Source organism: Botryllus schlosseri, chromosome 4 (assembly GCF_051294905.1).
Source record: "Botryllus schlosseri isolate E-star chromosome 4, Bs_hap1, whole genome shotgun sequence".
Lineage (NCBI taxonomy): Eukaryota > Metazoa > Chordata > Ascidiacea > Stolidobranchia > Styelidae > Botryllus > Botryllus schlosseri.
In genome coordinates, this window is record NC_137239.1 from 465,798 (window position 1) to 490,185 (window position 24,388).

Consider the following 24,388-nt stretch of genomic DNA (forward strand, 5'->3'; position numbering starts at 1 on the left):
CAATAAGCTCGATAATTTGGATAAAGATGAAGATTTTGAAATCGAAGATGAATCAGAACGAAGAGTAGTCCATCAACAAAAATTTAATGATCTGACATAGGCTTTGAGACTTGGAAGAGAACTATTCGGAACATGACACTGTTACCATGGGTCGCCCTAAGAGTCAGGAAACCCGATTTACAACTCCAAGTGACTGGTAAATGTCTATTAGTAGCTCAAAAAGGATCCTAAAGTGTGGCATTCTCCAAAATGGCAACGTCTTAGATGCAGTAACGATTGCACACTCAGTTAGTCTTCGTGAATAGAACAGAAACATTGAATGGTAGCCAGCCGCTTGAATGAGTGCGCAAGAAGTAGCTCTCGGTTGCAAAAAGGTTGGCCACCCCTGCTATGGACGGTATGGTATGAAGCTAGGAACGGGCCCCTTCGAGAGACACTAAATTACTGCACATTTTATCCGACAACAAACGTTTGCATGCAGTTATAAGCCGCTAGGTAAAATCCCTGGTGAGGTGAAGAGTAAAAAAGCTTAGCCACTTACCCAGTACTGATAGCAAGGGCCGAAAGCAAAGTTTGCAAGGTATCACTATCTTCAAAAATAACATGGCTCCACGTCTTTGGTTGAGAAGGATCGTTTTCAAGTTCTGTGGACTGAAAGGAATCGGTATACGTGGAAGGTCTGCGTGACTGGAACATTGTGTCATAAGTAGGGCGCACACTCATTCCAGAATACCTGCTCAGAATCATGTTCACTTTCCAATTCCTCCGAATATTCCATTATTTCCTGATCCTCAGAAGCGTTGCCATCGCAAATGGAGAACTGAAAAAATGAGCTAGGAGAGAATACTCAGAATGAATGTGCTCGACATAGACCAACCTCACTAAGTATGGAGATGAGCTTCAACAACTTGACCATGACGTAGTCACGTGGACTGTTTCTCATCAAAGAAGAATAGCGCTCTGTCTCTTGGTATAACGCACACGCAGGTAGCTGTAAAATTTGGATGCTTGTAAGATTTGGATAATAATGTCATTTTATTCGTACAATTGGACCAATTACGGTAAAATGCCAGTATCTAATTCAAATCCGATTAGTAAAATGCTCTTAATTTCATTCTACTGTAGTTGTGGTTTTCCTGATAATGCTACAGTAGAAATGTATCGTGCGAAACGATCCAAGCTGGGTGTGCAGTAGGGATGTTCTAAAATAACCTTTTCTATCATATTTTACTGGCTGATGGAAAAGATTTGAAAAAATAGTAGTTACGGGGGTAGGTCTATATCAAATAATGATATAAATATAATCGAAGAAATTGCCACCGTAAACACTATTTTTTTTCAAATACAACGTTTTCTAATGCAATAGCTTTGCTTTCACTGGTTGGAATGGAGCTAAATTCTACATTAGGGCTGTTGAAAAATAACCTTTTTTCCTGAATCTTGCTGGTTACTTGATTAAATCGTTAGGTTGCCTTGAAAAACGACGTACATCAACTTTGAATTCATTCCAGCCAATATTCGCGGATTTCGTAGAGTTGGAAAATTTTGAATTTGCCTAAAAATGCAAAAAAAAATTTTTTTCAAATTTTCCTTCCAACCTTATGAAATTGTTGCGCTGTCTTCAAAAACGATGGAAAACAAATTTGACCTAATTCCAAGCTGCAGAAGCGGAGTTATTCAAGTTTTTTGATGATAATTCTGGGATGATCCACCAATCAAGGATGAAATGATTTCAAATTTGGTGTGCGTCGTTTTTTAACGCAGCCTAACGATTTAATCAAGTAACCAGCAAGATTCAGGAAAAAAGGTTATTTTTGAACAGCCCTATTCTACATACATCGTTTCTCTGGACAACCAAACAATTCTATATAGCCAGTAAAATTTGAACAAAGTTATATTTATTTTTATTCAATAAATCCAAAACCTTTTTTTCTATTATACCTATGCTTCTGTAAGTTGGAATTGAGCCAAAATGGGTGGGCAGCGTTTTGCAGGCAACCTAAATGTCTTTATCAAGTCACCACTAGTATTTGAGAAAAAAAACGTAAAACAGGAATTTGCTATTCTCCTGCAAATGGGAATAAACTCTGGTTGGATGCGAACTGAATTTAATTTTGTTGCACTAGCTTTAATGAAGAAAAATTACAATTATTTTATCCAATATGACAACACAAATCAAACATTTGGTGAATGTTGCGTTTCTAAGAAACATACCAGTGGTCTGCAAATTCCAAGAAAAACTCACGATCGTGGGATCTCTGTTCTTGATGCTGCTGCTAGACCACATCAAATAGTTGAAGGCCATCTTGGAAATACTGCTCGCAAGTGAAATCATGGATTGCCGTTCGCCAGTAAATACTCTGCACGATAGCGGTACAATGACAATGAGAAAGACGGTCTCACACAACAAAACATCATTTCACACATCACAATAATGTATTGTCTCTAGAAAGTTCAGTATGGCATTTGATCGATAAGGACGTAATCAATAAATTATGTTTCTACAATTTGCGAGTCAGAACCTTATTCGTATATTTGAATAGCTCCTTGGAAGAACACAACTTGCATAAATAATTGAATATGATATTGATGTTGAAATAAACTCAAATAATTTCGTCAGAAAACTAGTAGAAGATTGGAAAGAACATTGCATATCAACAATCGTATCACAAAATATGATGGCACAAGCACAAAAATTTGAATGATAGAGGCGAACAGATGGTTCAAGCTCATACTATTTTTACATTACAAACAAACTCCATATCTCGACACTCATTAGGTTGTGGTATTTTGATAAAGAAAAATAGTTCTGCGTCAGCTCACTGTTTCGTTTCCAAACAAAGGTCAGTGACAGCGTGCAAGAGCACAATCTGTCCGTCGGTGGGCGTGTCCGCAAAGTGGCTGAACGAAGAGCTTTGAGCAAGCGACTCCACAATGCAGAGTAAAGAGTCCCGCAAACCAACCCGCAATTTCCTGACATAAAATTTGTAAAATTAACATGTGAACAGCATTAAGCTTGTACATTCTGCCAATCTTGTTAGTTGTGCTCAGCTAACTACTGTTATTTTTTAAATAGTTCTAGTTGCAGTTGCAGATTTGGAAAAACAAGTAGTTCTAGTTGCATATTTGGAAATCCGAGTAGTTCCTACCGCTAATTGCAAGTTTTAGTTCCTGTTCCAGTAGCGAGTTTTGAAAAGTGAGCCCTTCTAGTTGTAGTTCTAGTTCAGACATGGGCAAAGTGCGGCCCGCGAAAGATTGCTTGGAATTCAAAACATGAAACTTGCTTTTTGAATGATTAAAACACAGGCTGTATCAACTCAATAGGCCAACTCAAGAAGCCTGTTCATTAATATGCCACGATTACGCGTAATCCAGATTCGAAATAAATGCAATGTGGCAAAGTATGATAGCAATTAAAGTTACCCAGAAATGACTCTTTCCATATAGTTTAGTTCAAACCTTCCGACTTTGATATCTCAGAATTCGCTCATCAACAGCCATAAACTTGCATGTCATCACACTATCTGTTGGGATTGCTAGCATTAAGGTTGTACTTTTTGTTTTGTGATATCATGATGAGGGGCGTGAGAAATTTTTCACTATCATAAGGGAGGTGTGCCTAAAAATGTTTTAGAAAACCTGTTTCAGCGTCTTAATAGAATAACGTGGACAGGGATTTAAATAAAGAGAGTTAAAAAGTATCATGATTAACATTGCTTCGAATCATGACGACAAACAGATATTTTTTTAATAACTACAATCACGGAGCAGCGTTTATTAACAATGTAATTTGGTAAGAAAATTAAAATACGCTGGCAAATACAGGTAAATTTGTTAACTCGGCCCGCCAACGTATTTTCTACTTCTCATTTGGCCTGCGGAGAAAAATAATGGTGCACCCCTGTTTCAGTTACTAGTTTCGAAAAGTGCTCAGTCCTGGCTCCAGTGGCGCAATTTGGAAGCTCAAGCAGTTTGCACAGTACAAGTCCGACTACAAGGATACTTACAAACTGTTCTCATCGGCGAGTCCACAAACCTCGTCCAATCGTTGAAACAATGTTTCAAGTTGGTCACAGATAGACGGCCCCAAAACGGGCATGGAGTTGTGGACGCACGCGTTGCTCACACCGTACGCAGCAAGCTTGAAAGGTCAAAGTGGCAATTACGAGTCAACAAGTCACGATATGCGGGTCAGAGTAACTTGACAATCACTCTGTCAATCTAATGTCACTGCATTTCAAATAGGATTGTTGGGTGACATTTTAGGTGTATGAAGATTCGAATTTTGAAAGAAACAAATGATATTAAATTCAACCTCAAATTTATACCGATATAAAATATCAATTTAACCAAATCCAAGTGCACTGAAATTCATGGCCTGAATTTGAATCTAATTCCAGAACCGGATCCTCAAAATTGGTGTCCCAGAAAAATTATAAATTGAGGTCGCGTATCAGTTATCATCGAAGGTGGTCACCCAAATTAGCGTTGTTACCCAAGTCAAGTAAAGCTACAAATTTTGAGTAAGTAGAAGTAGCAATTTCAAATAAATATTTAAACTACTCCAAGTAGAAATTGAAAGTCGAGATCTAAGAAATTTTCAAGTAACTACTTCCAAAAGTAGATTTGGTCGGGTAGCAGCATACTTGAGCAGTTAATCGAAGGTGGCAACTTTTGCAAAATTGTACAACGCATGTTCGAGATTACTGCCAAATCTTCAATGACACTACAAATTTTAGCAATTTTTTGAAAATAATTTCAGTTATCATGGCTATTTCGGCCAGTTTCGATGACAATTCTGCATAAAAAATGATGCAAGTACATCCACAACATACTATCTACTTGATAAAAACCGAATCATAACAGGAAGTAGTTTTGCCGACGAAACTGCTAGGAAGAAGTGTTAATAAAGTTCTAAATACTAGAGAAACACAATCGGGATAGGGTTTAAAGACAATGAGACATTGACATGTGTATTTACCTTGACAGAAAATATCATTTCCAAAAATTCAACCATTCCAAAATCTGCTTTCAGCAGCGTCACGACAGTGTTGACGTCTTTCTCCGTGGATTTCAAAGGTAAGTTGCTTGTCGCTTCAATCTGGTCGGTGCGAAAAAAAAAATCAGTCATGACAGCTTCGCACAAGAGCTGGAACGACGCTAGACATGGCTGATTTCATATCTCAAAATTCTTTAAACACGGAGCGACTACATCAATCTGTCGATATATCAGTAAGTACAGCAGACAGTTTTGGAAATAAATGAGCACGGACTGGCCAAAATCAAGTTATTCACTTCAGAATCAAGTGGCCTATTTGGCTTCAAGTCGAGAACCACGTCTCGCGTCGTCATACAAGTATAGAATGATATGGAAAGTTGAAATAGACACTTTTCCTGTGTCAGTTCCACTTCACACCAAGTCTAATTTTGTATTTTATCAACCATACTTGTTTCATTGCACTTGGTGACAATGCTGTGGGCTGATCGCGGCTTCACAGAAGCTTTACTTCTTTAACGAGATCTGGAACTGACATGCCATTTTTTGTGGTCGCATAAAAGGTACATGTTTCCGCTTTACACGTCATTTATACCACTGCGAAGCCATAATCAGCGATACTTAACGCTTAACACTCGATTATGAATCAAAACACCCAAGTTCTCATTATTCCACGCTGAGAAATTGCACAGATGAAAAGTGAACCCAGAAGAGATCATCACGATCAGCTCACATTTCTATCGCTGATAACACAATTCAAGAGCTTCAGCACCAGGCTCCACATCTGGGTGTTGTTGTGCGACAGTCGAGAATTGAAAGTGGCCACGCGCAGGATTTCCTTGAGTGTGCCGACCTCGATGATATCCTGTCGCCATCCCGTCGTACAAAGGGTTTCCGGTTTCACTTCGTCGTACGTGAACTAGACATAGTTGTAAATCATGAGATTGAATAGTATATTGATATTGAAATGAACCCGAATGTTTTCGGCTGACACTAGTCAGGGGTAATCGTCAGCAACCAATAGGAATTGGAAAGAACGTTATATATCAACAATATGGAAATAACTGTGCACTGCGCAGCTGTAATTCTAATTTAAGTTGCATTTCGAAAAAAAACTAATTCTATTTTAATTAGGTGAAAATGCGTAGCAATTATTCTAATTTCTATTTTAATTCGGAAATAACTGTGTATCTATCATTTTATTCCCTTTCTGATTTAGAAAAAATGTGCAGTTACCATTCTAGTTGTAATCTAATTAGGAAACTGAACATTTTCAAATGGTTCAAATCTGCAACAATGTCACTCATAATAATAATAAACATCATATCAAAGCACACGCATACAAATCTATTCAATCAAGTCATCAAGCAGGTCACATAGGTTTCAAAACCAGAAGTTCATGTACTGACCATACAACACAAAATAATAGGCAGCCGCGTACCTGAAGAGAGAGAATCAGTTTGCAAAAGGTAATGAAAGCCGTGTGGCTGTTTCTGAAACACGGCAATATCTGATCGATACTGCGCTGCACGGCCGAGATGGTCTTCATGTAGTCCGCCACTTCTACACAGCCTGAAATATCATGGAAAGTGCGCGCGTTTGTGACAAAAATTTTTGAGCAAACTGAATTACTACTAGGGCTGGGGAAAATCAAGTGCCTGAAAAAGTAGCTGTTATAAGTGGGTAGAGTCTGGATGAAACCCGAAAAAACAGTGAAGACGCTCCCCATTCAAAACTGGCATGACCAAAAGAAATTACCTTTATTAGGAAACGTCTCTTCTTGATTTTGTACATGTGCAACGGGTGGCGTCCTGATGGAGTCTGCCATCATTCTGATGTGGGAAAAGTCCCGCTTTTTCATGGACATCGGGTATTTTCTGTCCACCCCATGAACGCTGCGACAGTCGTATACCTGACAGAATGTAGAGGAAATAATAATGACTTGTTGCACTTATTTTTCACAAACGTTGTGTTTTATTTTCACAATAGTTGCATTAAAAATTGCTTTTATGGCCAAGCTTTTCGAAATTAATACGGTACCAGATACTGGAATCGTTCCGTGTCCAAGGCCCTGTAGCTAACTAAATGTTGGCGGCTTCACCAAAATCAACAGTCTGAAAAAATGACCCAGTGAAAATTTAATTTTCGGCGATCTAGCCTGAATATACATCGACTCAGAAAAGGACCTGAAATTCACACGACGGTGAAAGAATCAAGCGACCTATTTAGATAGAGTGCCAAATATTCACAATAAAAAGTAGGTTGCTTGGAAAATCGAAATAACTTGCAAAAGATTGCATGAAAAATCGAAGAGTTGCAAAAAGTTGCACGAAAAATGAAAAAAAGTTGCAAATATAAGATTCTTCAAATTAGCTTAAAACATCGTACTACACAACTCGTGAGTATTTAGAAGCTGATGTAAGCTGTAAAAAAAAGTTGCAAAAACTTGCTCTCATGATTATGTAGACGAAATGTGGCTAAGAAGTGCGGTTGTTTAAAATGTACTTCTTTTTCAATTTTACTGGCTATTCAATTAAATGGAACCCCTTAAGTTGGCTAAAAACACAATACCTGCCGAATTTGGCTCAATTCCTACCAGCAGTAGCGAAGCTATTAGGATACAAAATATTAAATTTGAAATAAATAGTGTTTACGGGGAGAAATTCTACTACAATTATTTACTATAGAACCAGCCACCATAATTACTATTCTTTAATATCTAAAATTGTAAACTGTTAACTAATAGAGAACATAGTCCAAAATGATAACCCCATAAATAATGCAAGTTCACAAACCTACTTGAGGACTGCGAAATTACAGAAGTAGTTCATTACTGACGACCAAAATTCGATGCACACGTGGACAAAATCTCGTCCTGCTAACAGTGGCGCAGCCAGAGGGTGGGTTTTGCGGGTCGATTCGATACCGATAAAATTTTTTTAAAATGAAGACTTCGCTTCGGAATTGAGGCTGGTTAGTTGAGTTTTCTAGTTCTAGTTGCGAATTTCGGAAATAGAATAGTTGTAATATTACTTGCAAATTTGAAAATAAGTCATTCTAGTTCCAGTTGGTAATTTTAAGCAGTGGGTAGTACTCAGGGGCGTAGACAGGGGGGTAGAATTGAAGAACGTTCTACCCCCTTCCAGGCTCGATTCTATCCCGAAAATCCCAAGTCAAAGCTACCGCTATAATAACATTTCTTCACGTTATCGCCTAATTTCAATTTGCTGAGCGCGACGCCGATCGCCGACGCTGATTACATGCCTTTTTCTTGTCGATCTCTCGTCTATGGAAGCGCGTCTATGCTAGCGTGAAAGGGGCATTGTTACATTTTTCTCTTGGCGAGGGTTAGTGATCAGCTTAATCTCTTTATTCTGAATGCAGTCGTGGAGCAATAATGACATTTGTCGCGTCTTTCACGCGTTGTTTTCTCATCAAAAGTTCATTGTAAACGATAACGAACATTAATAACATGAAAACAACAACTTATAACTGAATGAAATCAATCGCATCTGATTCGTGCTTTGCCGAACTCAAGCCTGTTCCCCAAAACAGCGTGAAGACACAATAAATTCGATTCCCATTTTATTTTTGATGTCATTATTGTGCACTGTCTTGACCTCAATGACCATATATACGTCATACTAGATTATGCCTTTCGTGATGGGTATCCCACCAGGACGCATTCAGCCTTCAATAGCCGCACGGAAACTTATTTGAGATTCCCTCGCTTTGCGAATAAGTCATTATTCACACGCCGGTACAATTAGTATATGCGCCATGTTCGAAATGAATGGAATTCAACCGCTGAGAAGACGTTACTTTTACATGCGAATTGAATCATGTCAAAATTAATGAAGATATAACAGATTCTGCGCTGTATAGATTGTTCGTAGTGAAATGTTGTTCTGGTATTGTTTCAAGGTCGATTACTTATTTGAATACAAATAACTGAAATAAGATCTCCTGCACTGTCACAGGATGAGCGCGTGCGCATCGTAACATGATCCCCGTGCAAGTTGTTGATTGCTAACACGATCCCATGCAAGCTGTTGATTGCTAACTCGCTTTCAGTAATTAGATCCGCCAATTAGTCACGCTTTCAAAAGCCTACGGAATACAGAAGTCGCTATCGCTAAAGGTATGACGCATAGAGGCTCATTCTGCCCCCTTTATTCAGTTCTACCCCCTTTTTATCTCGGCTGGCTACGGCCCTGAGTACTAGTTTCACTTCGAGTAATGCATTTTCAATATTCAGAGCATAACATTTCAGTCTAACCCTCCGATATAAGCAGTATCATACAGTTCAAGTACCCCGATTCATCCCGTAATCCCATATACTTACATAAGAGCAAGGATGATGCCTGTTTTGTGCCATCTTGGACATGACTTCTTCCACAGTTTCCAGCACCGTGCTTTTCGACTTGGGAGCAAAATGCTCGTCATCGTCCGTTCCAAACATAAGTTCTGAATAAAACATTTGAAAACATCACAAAGTATTCGACGTATGTGGATCAAGTCGTGTGCATTGTGTCATTAGCAGTGAGATTAATTTTTGACTTGACAAGCACAAAATGTTTCTCCAGAATTGTAAATTTTGACATTTATCGCAGTAAAAACTGTTTTGGAGAATTTGACTCAGGAAGAACTGATAAGGTTGAAGTAGAGATAGTTTGCTATATATTCTGATAGTCAGTTGGTCACCGATTTATTGAAATTGCAAAGATTCAAAATAAGCACATGGAGGCGAAAAGCAGACAGTGCAATCACCACAACACAGAGACCATTCGGCTTGTAAAAAAATGTTGTATACGCAAACAATTTTGACAATTTTTTGACCTGACACTACAATTTTGACAAAAGTTTGACTTGTTCAACATATTTTGTGATACGATTGTTGATATACAGTGTTTTTTGCAATTCTCTACTGCTTGCTGACGATTACCCCTGGCGAGTGTCAGCTGAAAATATTCGGCTTCATTTTAATATGAATATAGGCTACTAGGTATTCAATTTTTTTACATGTCAAAAAATAATCGCCCCAGTCACAACCTAACAATAAGAACTGCGACTCTGCGCCTGAATCGAACATAGAATTATCCGAAATAACGGGAGTGTTACTTTTGTTCTGAGCATTTTGGCTGAATAAAACGGTTGTCCCAGGGTTGTACCGACTAGAGTCCGGCTATTTTGGTGACTCGACTTGACTCGAGTCATTATTTCAATTGCGTAAAATGACTTGACTCGAGTCAATTTTTGTATTGACTCGACCTGTACTTGAGTCTTTGTGTGTGACTCAAAGCAAGTCATATGACTCAAGACTAGGTCGGCAAGACAGATATTTCATTGTAACTTGGAAAAATAGTGAAGTCACCAGATGATTGGGACTTCGTCTATCAGTCCTGATACTTGGAAAATAGGGCCAGAAAGTGTTAGGACTGACGGAAATGACTATATTATGAATGCGAGCCATTCTATATCACTCGAGCAGAGTTGAAAAAAGAGCGTTGAATAGGATTGAACAGTGAACAGAATGCCTTGGGCTCGGACTCGAGTCAAAATGCTACGACTCGAACTCGGCACTCTGCTCGTTGGACTCAGACTTGACTCGAGTCAAAATTATGAAAGTGAGATTGACTTGCGACTCGGAACCTTGTGACTTGGTTACGACCCTGTCCAGGGTACCCGGTGCCCAAATTAGGCGTATTTGACGGCTGAAACTTTGCCAAGTGGCGCCAAATCAGAAAAACACCAGTTATAACGATGCCACCGTCTCCTACAAACCTGAAAGTTCATTCGGCGCTGCTTCCGGCTTCAACAAGTCCTTGATTTCTTTGATGAAAGTCTCGCAAAACCCGATAAATGTGTCGGCCAGTTGCAGTCGGGTGTCTTGGCTAGAGGCGGCAGTTTTGGTGTCGGAATTGTCCTGGCTTTTCTCTGGCTTTTTATCGACGTCAGACTTGGACTGCAACCTCCATTTCATGAACTGAAACAAAGAATTTAAAACATCTAACCTCAGCACCTAGACAAAAATAACTTTGTTTGGCAAAGTTCACTGGCAATTCGACAAAAAGTAACCCAATTGTTGCGTCCAGCCAAATTTGGTGTGAAGCGTTATTTTACCCAATCGAACAATTTGATCGAATAGCCAGTAGAATTGGAGGAAAAACGTTATTTTTCAACAGCATTACTGGATATTTTCAAAGTGCTCGATTATGGTTGTTCGAAATGATTTCATTTTATAATTTTACCCCATCAAATTGTTCGGTTGACCTAAAAATCTTTGCTTTCGCAGGTTGGAAATGACCCGGATTTGTTTATCATCGTCGTTTTAGGCAGCCTAATCATTCCATGAGGTCTCTACTGAAATATGAAAAATCGGAATCGATCAAAATGATACTTATACAGTTTTCCCGATTTAGACTAGCATTATAATCACAACTAGATCTTTTTCTTTCAAATCTACAACTAGAATGACAGCTACATTTTTCCAAATAACACTACAATTAGAAGGCCAGTATATCCAAATTAAAATAGAATTACTGAATTGGTCAAAAATTTGGATTTGAATCAAGCTTGAGTTCATATCAAATCATTCATTCCATCCCGCGAGCATGAGAACAGTAAATGTCTGCGCAGCAGGCTTGCTTCAGGAAAACAAAAAAACTTGATTCAAAACTACACTAGAATTAGAATGATAACTACAGTTGTTGTCAGATCAGATTACAATTAGAATCGTAACTAGAGGTCGAACGATTATCGACATGGCCGATTATCAAGGCCGATATTTAGAGATTTCCCAATTATCGATAACAGCAACCTTGGATCGATTCAGACGATAGGCTACAATTCTCTCGTAGCATTTTCAGAAAAACAAGAAATTAGATCACAATATAGATGAGAGAACAAAAACATTTCACAAAGCAAATCAGATTGGAATTTCATTGCCGCATTTTGTACTCATCATTCAAATTAGATACCTACGATGATCCAGAAAACAGATCGAAAATGGTATGGGACAACTCACGTTGGAAACAGCCGGGTCGGAATCGCCATCTCCTTTATCCTGCCCCCATTTGGCGGCGTCCCCCGCGGAAGCGCTCATCAGACCCGCCTTCTCAAACTTGAACATGTCCTGCAAGAGCTGGTTGAGCGCGTGCTCCACCCAAGGCCCGGCGCGGCAGTTGACGGGCAATGGCGGGCTGTTGTTTTGCGTTGCCACGTCGCTCACACCGGACGCCACCAATAACAGCCTCGTGATTTCGTCCTGGGACAAGAGTAGAGGCAGGGACAGTGGAGATAGGATGACTGGACGGTCAGCGCGCCTCTTGTTGGCCGGGCCGTTGAAGTGGACGCATTGTAGGTTGGTCCAGTAGCAAAATTGACTGCACATCTAAAAATGAGACGGAATGTTACTGGCGCTATTGTAATAGCCAGCATTGCTTATCAAATATAAGTGCGAATACCTAGGCATATGTGAATTTCTACTCATTTTTGAGCCGGAGTAGCCGTTTTATCACAAGTTGAAGTAACATCATGGATTTTGATTCCAATATAAGTAGAGGTAGCCATTCAATAAAAGTCAATGCAACGTCATAAAATTACTTGAAGTACAAGTAACGTCGCGAATTAATACTGATTTAGGAGCGGATGTAGCAATTTCAGATCCAGTCAGAACTACTTGAGCAGAATTAAAAAATGAGATCTTGAACATACTCGAGTCATTTCCATCCCTCACCACATTTCACAGCTTACTACTCAGGTAGAAGTAGAAGTAAAAGTAGCAATTCCATTTGAGTAATTAGTTTGAAAAAGTGAATTAGGTTAAGGGGCCGCGTCCTTTCAAAATTGTAATATTTGCATCATAGGCGCCGACTTACGAGGTTACGAGGTGGCGCAGCCACCTCGTCACCACATTTACGAGGTGGCGGCCACCTCGTACGAAATGCTGAAACGCCAAGTTGTTTGTGACCAGTAATTAGTAATCAGGCGAATCGATGCGACCTCGTTAGAAACGTCTTCGTTTTTATTACGCGCGTGTTCCAGGCGCGCAGCCAAGGGATTCGAACCCCTCCGTTTGAAACGCGAAACCCCGTCATTTTGAAATGACCATTGTAACTCCAATATTCAGTTCCAATTCAATAATTGTGTTATCAGTGTTCGGTGCGGCCGATTTGCGAGAGGCAAGTTTTTAATTAGCGCGAAGAGTCTGTGATGATATCCCGCTGACATGGTCGTGAAATTAGGTCAGTCATTGCCGTGCGCGTGGCAATCGTCGCTAGCCTGACTTATCGTATCTCGAACAAGCCTGATTCCGCTGGCTTGAACAATCGCATCTGCAGTAGGCCCAGTTCAAACTATATCATCGCTTGTCTACGCAATCACGTCTGCATTGGGGGCTTCTGTCTGGTGAGAACGATATCATCATGTTGACGATTATACGCGTATGATAAGCTTGTCGACGAATCCGGACGTGCTGTTAATTAGCCGTTATCGGTCGTGAACAATCAAATACGACGCGCTTATCAACGCGTCGAACAATTAAATATCGCGCTTATTAACGCATCCTACGTTATGTAGCCTTGGCGACGATTTGCGCAAGTCAAAATGTGCGAGTTTTTATCGAATATGTGCTATAATGACGCCGATTTCAGGTGGTTCAAACCTCACCTCTTTTATAACTCAAGTCTTGACACACAGCTTTTGATGGTTATGTTCAAGTATTAGCAGAAATCAATTACGCATGGACGCACATGTCGCATATGTTTGCGGACATTCGATGTCATTCAGTTTGGAGATGACACTCTTTAATCAGAATCGCTAGTCAGCATATACTTAACGGCATTTTATCCAAACCATCGGGAAGTAGGAGCCAAAGCATGGTAGGCCCGAGACGCGGCAGTTAGGCTAGCGATATCTTTCGTACTAGGCCTATTGCAGATGCGATTGTGTAGGCCAGTGATGATATCGTGTGCACCAAGCCAATGCCGATGCGATTTTGTAAGCCAACGATGATACCGTGCGCACGGGGTCTATTGCAGATGCGATTATTGAAGCCAGCGGAATTACGCTTGTAGGTGACGCGATAAATCAGGCTAGCAACAATTGCCGAGCGCGGGGCAATGAATGACCTAATTTCGCAATTATCTCAGCGGGAGATCGTGTCCTGTTACATTGTGCATGTACGGACGGACGAATCTCGCTTATTGTCGACACGCCTTTCGTTAATTGGCCGCGCGTGACGCTGATAATACGACTGAATTGCAACCGAGTATTAGCGTCAGAGCGCTATTTGGAAAAGGACGGGTTTTGCTTTAAGGAGGGGCCCCCGAAACCCCACTGGCTATGCGCCTGGATGTACTCCAAAAATGCTTAGCGAACGTAAATCGGGAAATGAACCAATGCTGCCAAAATCAATGTTTCAATCTGCAAACAATTGCCGCGATGCGAGCTTCCCAACGCGAAGCCCGAAACCGCAAAAGACAATTGCTGATTGGCTGCGCGATTTCGCGTTTGTAATCATCATTATTGTCTGTTTGAAATCTCATATTCGAGAGTTGTCGTGTGTTACTTGCGAACTTGCCAGCCCAGTGCGTTGTGCATTTCGTTACACACTCGACGCATTGCGGGTTAATAACAAACTCCAAATTCTGAGTGACGTAAATTCTGATTTTTGTTCGATGCATTCCTCGGACGGACGGATGATCGTACCGTTTCAAGATTCCACTTAATAACTCGACTGCATGGTTTGATAATAATGAGTGCAGGGCCGGTATTAAAACGTAACGTAACGTAAAACGCGAACGGTTTAACGCTGCACGCACACCAGCGGCATGAAGTAAAGTGCGTTTTAGTGCGACGATGACGTCATCGACAGGGAACAATTGTGACGTCACAAGACTTCGCCACCTCGTAAAAAAATAAAAGTCGGCGCCTGTGATTTGCATTATTCCAGGTCTATATCAAGTTTCCGTGACGCAGGGGTCATTTCACACGGCTCGTGAAAGCGATGAAACGTAGAGGCCGTGTCTGCCAGACCTGCATTTCCCAAAACCACTCTCCAACGCGGCAAGCGAATTTGATGGACGTACCTTGCACATAAGAACGACCAAATCTGACGGTAAAGTTGTGTTATCGTTCAGAAGTAGAAGCAGAATTTTCCTTGTCACTTCTTGGCACAACGCCAAGGAGACTCTGATGAAGGATTTCAGCGATGGAACGTTTTCTGAATAAAAGAAATGATGATTTAGTAGCTAATATTGATACCCCACCATACTACTGGACGCTTGTTTATACTAATTAATATTGCATGCAAAAATAGTAAACGCAGTAATTATGGTGCGTAAAAGATGTTGATTCAGCACAATACGAGTGCTACTGCTTACACCTGACATGAGCCTTAGAGCAGTTCAAGAGGGTAGGCAAAATAAAACCTCATGGGTATTTTATCTGTATTATTACTTTTCAAAGCAGATTTGAATTAAAATTACTGAGAGTTTCAGATTTGGACAACTAGGTCGTTCTGCTTGTCTAATTATTGTTTAGAGAGCAATGACAGTAATTTGATCATAATCTAATTTTGAAATGTTTCAATACTCTAATTCTAAATGCAATCAATTTCTGAAATTGGCAATTTCAAAGACATATCAAATCTAGACGTGGTAGAAAATGATACGCTAACAAGTATTCGAGTAGTTTCAGAAGTTCATTTTGTCCTTCATATCCTAGTGCAGAGGTCTCAAACACGCGGCCCGCGACGGCATTTTGGATTTCCAAGTATTCGACAATATTTAACCGCCATTGATTTTTCAATTTGAGATCTAACAATTCGCTCTAAAACTTCTTCAGAAGCCAGAAACTACTCGTCAAACTTCACTATTACATCACTTTCTAAAGTTACATCGCAGTAGAAGATAACCTATCACGTGACATTATTTCTTTATGATGGTTAAACATGACAAGTTGATGATGCGTCCTGAAAATTGTGATTTGTACTTGGGCGCGAAATTTTGTAGAATTACTCAACTCATAGACTCGATGGGTGATAAAATAAAATTGACTCGAGTCGCGTCTAAAAGATACAAGCGGAGAAAGACTTTTGTGACACGGAACGCCGTAACTAGGTACAACCACGGACGAAACAGACCATCAAACTGGTATGGAAACGCGACAGCATTTCTTCTCTCACATGTTGTCTACAACTAATTATGTTAACAAACTATTCCAAGTACAGCAACAACTTTACTCAAATATCTAAAAAATGTTATTTTTTCGTGCCAGACGTGAATTCACAATACCATATAACATTTTTGCAATGTGTGTAGAACGTCAGTCTGCAATGTCCCGTCATATAAGGCCTAGCCTACTTGGAAATACATTGAATTCCCTTATTACTGGTGCTGCGGCCCGTGGCGCCATCAAAAGTAGGAAATTGGCCCGCGAGCACATTTGAGTTTGAGACCTCTGTCCTAGTGTAATGTTTAGTTCAAGTTAAAAATGGATCGAGAATGTCACGAAAGAGACAAAATGGGGCACGTTTCGTGGGCACACTCAGAAAAAGACAGTGGAATGCGCAATAGTTTAAGGCATCTCTTTTACCTATACCTTGCACTTTCATTTCTGCAGGGTTGGCGTTGACCAACATGGCGTTCAAAGCCTTCCTGTCCAGCTGCCTGCGATGGCTGAGTATACTTCTGTATTGCTCGGACGATTTTACAGAGATTCTAGACAGTTCCACCCCGATCAAGTTCTTTTCTTCTGTATCTGAATGACAACATTTGAAGCATTGCAAACGGGACTATTTGAAAGAGAGAGAAATTTTGTACTTGTATTATAAATGTAAGAAGCAAGCCGTTTTCCATAAAAAACTATCTTTCTATGTGACAAAATAAAAATTTCAAAAACTAAGTACTGTTGCTCGAATAAACTGTCAAGTAGAAGTTGTGGAAGGCTAAAAGCATAACCACTTGACTGAGTAGTGTTAATAGGCAAAAAGTAAAGGTATTCATTACCCACAACTACTGATTGAAAATCAAGGTTTTCGGATCGCAAGAAAAATACATTGTGCCGTTGATGGACGATGCCAAATTCATACCGATAGGCTATAGATTTTGACAATGTAGCGCAACATCTTACTGAGACATAACATATCATGAAACAACTCCTTCGAGAAAACACAAATACCGATCGTCAAGATCATCACGGAGACTTGAAAAATTCGGCACCTATTTTGTCGGAGTGCAATTTTTCTTTCAAAATCTTCTCTCTTTCTGCAAGCTGTACGAGCTCGTTTCGGGAGCGCAAAATCTTTTCTCGAACCGCCTCCAGCCACGTTAAAGTCTGTCACAAAAAATAACGTAAGTTTACAACTAGAGCCCGACAGATGTCAAATTTTACAGACGATGCTAGCACCTTCATCGATAACCCCGATACGTTCACCTGATATCAAAAGGATATGCGCATTTCCAAAACCTCAGAGCATTCATTTGAACAGCTTTAAAGACATTGCTATGGTTAGACATGAAATTAACAAGAAAAGGCTGCATCTGGACACAGGGAATCTGTAAGAAATCAACCAATATTCCCATGCAGCAATCACAGAATGCAGTTCTCTGAGTCCCCTGCTACCATACGGACTTGTCACGGACATGGCCAATAATTTCATTAATCTAATGGCCAATACCACTATTTCTTATGAGGTGTGATATCAACGGATTCATAATATAATTATGACAGCAGAGTTAACATTTGAAATTCCATTACAAAACGAAGACATTGAAAATGCATACTTGACAGACCTTGATATACTTTGTAATCATATATTCATTATGTAAATATGATTACAATGCGTTACCATAAGCATTACCTTTACAAAACCAGAGGTTACATCTGCATTTTTCTTCTCATGTCTTCTGAAATTGATGAAATCCCAGGGATTGTATTGCACGGCGGGGATCTTCTTCACAGGAAACCACTTGTGTGCGCCGGTAGGCTTGTTTGCATGACCTGCAGTAGAAACAAGATACTGTTAAACAACAGATAATAACTATCCGTCTTTACAAATATAGTAAAGAACGTGTTGGCCAAGTAATTCCTGATGATTTCAAGCACGGACAGCCTACAAATACATGCCTAAGCAACAGATTGAGATTGATCCCGTCGTTGTTAATAAGGATATACTTCATACAGATGTCTCAACTTGTGTTCTAGTTGCACACTTACTTGAAAGCAAAGACTTTCATAATACCTTTCACTTACAGTTCTTCTAATCAGTGAAACTTCACTTGCATTACCATTTTTATCGGCAAAGCTGTCAAAACCAAATGTGTGGCAGTTTTGATTTGAAGTTCCTACTTGATAATTTAGGATATGACAGTATGGAATCTACAAAAGAGGGCAAAGTTGTCATCGTTTACTCCTCAGGTAGGACTTGACGTGATTTTGGAAAGTTTGGCTTTGCTTTGCATTGATCTATTTTTTGCTTTCAAACATTGTGAAATCCATGTATGTCTACCTTGTGCAGGTCCATCTTTTGAAGTGGGCTGATGCCACAAGTGAGGGGGCAACAATTTCGGGGGCTTCTGCGTTTCTTTCTTCAAAATCTGCATCTTGGACGTCCCTGGATCTGCCATTTTCCCCAAAATATCCCGCACGGGTCCGCGGCCCCCAAAATACCGCATCAGACGCGGAGAGACGCGGTCCACATACGCTTCGTTCATCCACAATATACTCTCGGTCAAATGGGAGGCGATCAGCAGTAACACCGCGAACGGGCCGTACTTTCCTCCCGCTACACTGCTATTTCCGTCACGCGGCGGCAAAGATTTTTCAATCAGTTTCAAAATGTTTCTCATCATATCTTCACCCTTTCCGGGTATCACGAGAGTCCGTTGACCCAACACCAAAAACACAGACACGAGATGCGCCTTCGTAAGACACGGCGTCGGGGCACCGTCGATCAGATACGCGGACAGCAAACCAGCCAAAAAAGACCCCCACCACGCGTACGCGGAACAGTGAGCTATTAAAAGATTGCAAGTCTGGACGCGTACCCTCGGGTTTCCGAATCCGATCAAATTTTGAAACATGTCGACCGCCATAGCTCGAGGAAATTCAATTTCATGCATCCGGTGTATCGCAACTTTTCGCAGTATTGCGGGTTGCAGCATGACGATCGTGTTCAACATGAGCTCGATTTGAAGCTCCAGTTGCGAGAACGAAGGTACGTCTCCAGATTTCACGCTCGAGACGCCGTCTACAGACTCGAGATAACGGATGGCGTGCTCCACCCGGATTTTACGCACTTGCAAACCCACACATTTTCTGTACGCTCTGTAAACGCGTCCTTGCGATAAATTTTGACGCCGCCCGCCCACTTTACCTGCGTGATCGCCAAGTTTCGTTTTCAAAGACAGCAAATATTTCAGTTCGGAGCACATCAATTCGTACTTGCAGTTCACGTTTTCGATATATTTACGCAAACATTTCAAATACTGCTGACTGGCGTATTTTCCTTTATCCAACATCGCCAAATCGGCACAATGAAACACGGACTGTTTCACGTTCTTTTTGCTACAAGTAGCGTCGCCGGTGCTTTTCATCGAAGATATTTTACTCGGTTTGATGGGTTCGTTGGCGCTGGAAGACCTGTCGTTGGACACAAACGAGGGCCGTCCGAAATACTGACCCAGTTTGACAACAGTTTGCGGGTTAGAGGATCCAAAACGTCCCGCCACCGTGATACGAAGGTATCGAGCGATCAAAGGCGGGCTCACGTTAGTCAGGTGGAAATGATGGTCATTAATATCCAAACTGACGGCCACAGTTACAAATCCAGGGGTGTTCACGGTCGGTTTTCTTTTGGATTCCGCCGGCCAAGCCTCTACGATCAGAGACGAGATTTCTTTGCACGAAGGTATGATGATGTCCGTGAGCTCGATGAAATGAAAAAAATCGAGAACGACCCCACGTTTTGCGCCCGAATGAAGCCGCGATATGGTGATGTGGGACTGGCGCGGGGTCAAGAAACTCAGGTTCGGAATGTGGTAGCGGTGATGTGAATTTTCTTCCGGTTCCTCTTTGTTGGAGCCTCCCTGGGCTGAAGATTCTACAATAAAACATGACCGTGAGTACATGGATTGGGACTTTGCAAGTGTCTCAGTGGTACAGAGATTCTCGACCATACATTCACATCAAAATAGACCCGTCTATTTTCACGCAAAATTCGCAAGGGGTTGTTGACCATAACTAGTAGAGAATAACTCGAAAAGACTTTTTTTTACAAATTTTACCGATTATTCGACACAATTTAGGTTGGCTAAAAATTACTGGACACCAAATTTACCTCAATTCCAATTTGTATAATCGTAGCTAAGTGAGTTTCAATTTATTAAAAATATTTTTCTAAATTTAACTTGCGACCACACGGAATCGTTAAGTTGCCTACAAAAACGATGCATAGCAAATTTCGCTCAATTCAGACTAGTAGCAGCGAAGTCATTGATGCTCAAAATCGACGATTTGAAACCATAGCATTCATGGTGGCTAGATCTTCAATCAATAACATTTAAAGAATTTGCCATCTTATACTACTCTTTTTCAAATCAAAAATTTTGTGTACCAATAACTTCACTGGTACAGGTTGGAATTGAAATAAATTTGGTGTGTGGCGTTGAACAATCCTAACATACAAGCACACATGCAGAGTAGGCAGGCGCGTAGCCAGTCGAAAAATAAGGGGGGGGTTTGAAATAAAAGGGGGGGTTCGATTTTATCCGAATTTAGTAACGTAGCATTGATTCATCAGGGTTAAGTACATACGATGCGTAAATAACGATTATACAACATCCCAGTGTTCGCGATTATAGGGGTATGATAAGCTTGTCGACGAGTCCGGAAGTGCAGTTAATTAGCGACTCCATGATCTGTCGTGAGCAATGAAATACGCACGCGTCGAACATTTGAATACGCTCGCTCATCAACGCGTCGAACAATGAAATTCGCGCTCTTATCAAAGCGTCCAACAATTAAATACGCCCGCTTATCAATGCGTGTTGCGTCTTACGTAGCCTCGGCGACGATGTGGACAAGTAAAAATGTACGAGTTGTTATGGAAAATATGTGCTATAATGACGCCGATTTCAGGTGGTCCAAACCTTACTCAAGCCTACTGGACTATAACTGAAGACTAGTGGAAATCAATTACGCATGTGCGTGCGCGTTGAACATGATTGCGGACATTCGATGTCATTCAGTTACGAGATGTCACACTTTAATCACAATCGCTAATCAGCATATACTTGATAGCATTTTATCCAAGCCATCGCGTTATAGGAGCCAAAGCATGGTAGGCCCAAGACGAGGTAGTTAGGCTAGCGATATCTTTAGTACTAGGCCTATTGCAGATGCGATTATGTAGGCCATCGAAGATATCGTGCACACAGTCACAGGGCCTATTGCAGATGTGGTTATTCAAGCCAGCGGAATCAGGCTTGTTGGAGACGCGGTAAATCAGGCTAGTAATGATTGCGGAACGAATGACCTGATTTCGCATTCATCTCAGCGGCAGATCGTGTCGCTCTACATCGTGCAAGTGCAGTGCAATGCGCAAGGACGAATCTCGCTAATTAGCCTTTCGTTAATTGGCCGCGCACGATACTGATAATACGACTTAATGAATTGCAACCGAGTATTAGCGTCAGAGCGGTCATCTAAAAAGGGCGAGGTTCAGCATTAACGGAGGGGGTTTCGTGTTTCTAAAGGTGGGGGTTTCGACCCCCCCTGGCTGCGCGCCTGATAGTAGGGGGGTTCAAAAATGATTTTTTTCTGTAATTGCACCGACTACTTGGTAAACATGTTAGGTTACCTAATTTAAGCCTGCACACGGATTTCGGTTCAATTCCAACCAGTAGCCGCATTGCTACAGAAGAAAGTTTGTTGTTTGTTATAATAATTTGAAAGTGAATGAAATAGTTGAGCTCACCGTGCATACTATTTTATTCAAATCTAAATTTTTGACGGCAATAACTCCTCTCCCACTGGTTGGAATTGAGCCAAATTTTGGTGAGCACCGTTTCTATAGCCAATCCAACAATTGAATGGGGTGAAAAATATGGCAAAAAAAATTATTCATTATTATATAAATTGAAAACTTATTTCTTTTGTAGCAATGAGGCTACTGGTTGGAAGTATTTAATTAGGTGCATAGCTGAGAAAATTCAGCGTAAATTACCTGGCGTTTCTTCAAGAGTCGTCTCCATCGTATCATTACTGCTGGTGGAAATGTCCATTTGGTAGGATTCGGCCAGTATTGCCTTTTGCCCCGATTCGGTGTTAGAGTTGGCGAACTTCCCAAAGTCCATGTAATAGTCCAAAAGGGCGCAAACCTCAGAATCTTGAAGCCCTTCAGGGGACGACGCTTCCGTCGAAACGGACGGTTTGTTTTTCGGATATCCCTTCAAAATCACAGATTCGTCGTCGCTGTTCGCGTCATACCCAAACACGCAGTTTTCGCTCGATTCTATGCAGGTATAATGCAAAGGTTGGCATTCCATGATGCTAAATCGGGCGTTGATATAGTATTCGTCAATGGAATCAAAAACAGAAACCACTTTCGCGCAACTCAACTCGTGGGGGTTCGCTAATTCGTACAAATCAAATTCCTCGCCGCTAAAATACTCGTCCCACGAATACTGCGTCGAATCTGCGTCGTGCTTCACGTAACTCGGGTCTTTTACGGTACGTTTTTGCACGGCCGACTCCAAATCCGTCACCGTGAGGGGGCTGTCAAATGGACACGCGTAAAGTCCATGATTCGCTCTCAAAATCTTGTCTAAAGGATTGATGGCGTCGCGCATTAATTCAGAGGCGCTGGCCACAAATGCGAAGCATTCGTTTAGATGCGCCTTCCATTTCGAAGCCTCCTTCAAGTTTTTCACACGATACAATTCCGTATTCATGAAAATACTCAATATTTCGTGTAAACCATTGAGACCGTACGCCGATGTTATGCTCATTTTTGTAGCTGCCTTCAAGCATTCGATAACGGTACCGCATAAGTAGTTTCTGGCGTTGACTTTTTCCAATTTAGCAACCGCATGATATCCCCGCGCGTGTGAAGACAATATAGTGTTGGTGACAAGTCGGTAGGCTCTGCTGGCCACGTCGCGACCTTGTTGCAGAAAACACTGCATCAAAAATTGCTTCAAACTAAACTCGAACTCGACCGCGGCACCCTGTTTAACGTGTTTGTCCACAAAGTACTTTCTGCTCTGTACGAAATAGCACATGAGATGCGCCATAGTGTAGAGATTAGGTTTCTTTACACTATCAGGTTTCAGGGTTTGCGTTTCCGACGTTACGTCCGTCTTTGGAGTCTGTGGTGAAGATACCGGGGTGGCTGGTGACAAGGCGGCCACCCAATTCAGGATTTCAAGGGCTACTATCTTTTCCGGAAGACTCTCGGCCACGTACCACCCGGCGGCGGAAGACTCCCGGCACAAACTAGAGAGTAGCTTGGCGTGCAAATGCCGGCATTGTAGAAGGCGCATTCTTTGCAACCTGTAACAGGGAAATTACACAAAGGTAGTAGATAGCAGCGTCATGATACAGTGGGGTCATTCAAAAATAGGTTTTTTCCAGATTCCTGAGATTCACCGATTAAATTGAGAGGATACCTAGAAAAACACTGCACACCAAATTTGGCTCGATTCCAACCAGTAGAAATCAACACGGAGCCTATTGAAATTTTGAATTTATTATACAAAATTACAATTTTCCTAAATTCCACTGTCAATGCCATGAAATTGTCTTCAAAAATAACGGAAATCAAATTTGACGCAATTCCAAACTGTAGAAGCGGGGTTATTTCAGTTTTTTTTATTCACAATTCAGGGATTAGCCACAATCAATGCAATACTTTATTACTGCAATAACTCTGCTTCTACCAATTTGAAGTAGGCAAAAATTGGTATGCATTGCTCTTTTGAGGCAAATTAACAATTTCATGGGGTTGGGGTTTCTTCGATAAAATCAAAAATTTCAACTGGCTCAGCGTTGGCTTCTAGTGATTGGAATTTAGCAAAATTTGGTGTACCGTTTTTGGGGCAACCTGACAATTCAATCGGTGAATTCCGGGAATCCGGAAAAAAGAACTTATTTTTGAACAACCCTATTATAGGCTACCGAGTGGTTTTTATGGCGTGTCTACGAAAACTGTTAAATAACAAGAATCTATTGTTTCCCAACATATGGGCAGCTTGTTTTTACGGATATTGTACCGGAATTTGAAAAGTACCATTAAATGTAGTTGAAAACAAAAATCTGATAATACTCGAAAATACATAATTGGCCCGTATTTAAGAAACGTTAATCGCAGCTTCAACCCATTTCACT

At 40.9% G+C, this 24,388-nt stretch overlaps 1 protein-coding gene across 4 annotated transcripts in view; it reads right to left on the reverse strand.

The window, feature by feature from the left end:
* LOC145437835 (dual E2 ubiquitin-conjugating enzyme/E3 ubiquitin-protein ligase BIRC6-like) overlaps positions 1-24,388 on the reverse strand; it is a 90,013-nt gene that overhangs the window by 33,582 nt on the left and 32,043 nt on the right. For 3 of the 4 annotated variants that reach the window (XM_080315141.1, XM_080315138.1, XM_080315137.1), the window contains exons 30-48: positions 22,227-23,554; positions 18,510-20,102; positions 17,862-18,001; positions 17,221-17,335; positions 16,595-16,759; positions 15,088-15,221; positions 12,024-12,389; positions 10,781-10,982; positions 9,342-9,463; positions 6,755-6,908; positions 6,438-6,568; positions 5,730-5,915; positions 4,982-5,101; positions 4,008-4,141; positions 2,824-2,973; positions 2,246-2,360; positions 878-991; positions 734-820; positions 542-651 (exon numbers count right to left, since the gene is read on the reverse strand). In XM_080315141.1, coding sequence (XP_080171267.1) covers positions 542-651; positions 734-820; positions 878-991; positions 2,246-2,360; positions 2,824-2,973; positions 4,008-4,141; positions 4,982-5,101; positions 5,730-5,915; positions 6,438-6,568; positions 6,755-6,908; positions 9,342-9,463; positions 10,781-10,982; positions 12,024-12,389; positions 15,088-15,221; positions 16,595-16,759; positions 17,221-17,335; positions 17,862-18,001; positions 18,510-20,102; positions 22,227-23,554 — 5,466 coding nt within the window. The remainder of the gene's footprint in view (positions 1-541; positions 652-733; positions 821-877; positions 992-2,245; positions 2,361-2,823; positions 2,974-4,007; positions 4,142-4,981; positions 5,102-5,729; positions 5,916-6,437; positions 6,569-6,754; positions 6,909-9,341; positions 9,464-10,780; positions 10,983-12,023; positions 12,390-15,087; positions 15,222-16,594; positions 16,760-17,220; positions 17,336-17,861; positions 18,002-18,509; positions 20,103-22,226; positions 23,555-24,388) is intronic. The other variant, XM_080315140.1, reaches the window with a different exon arrangement.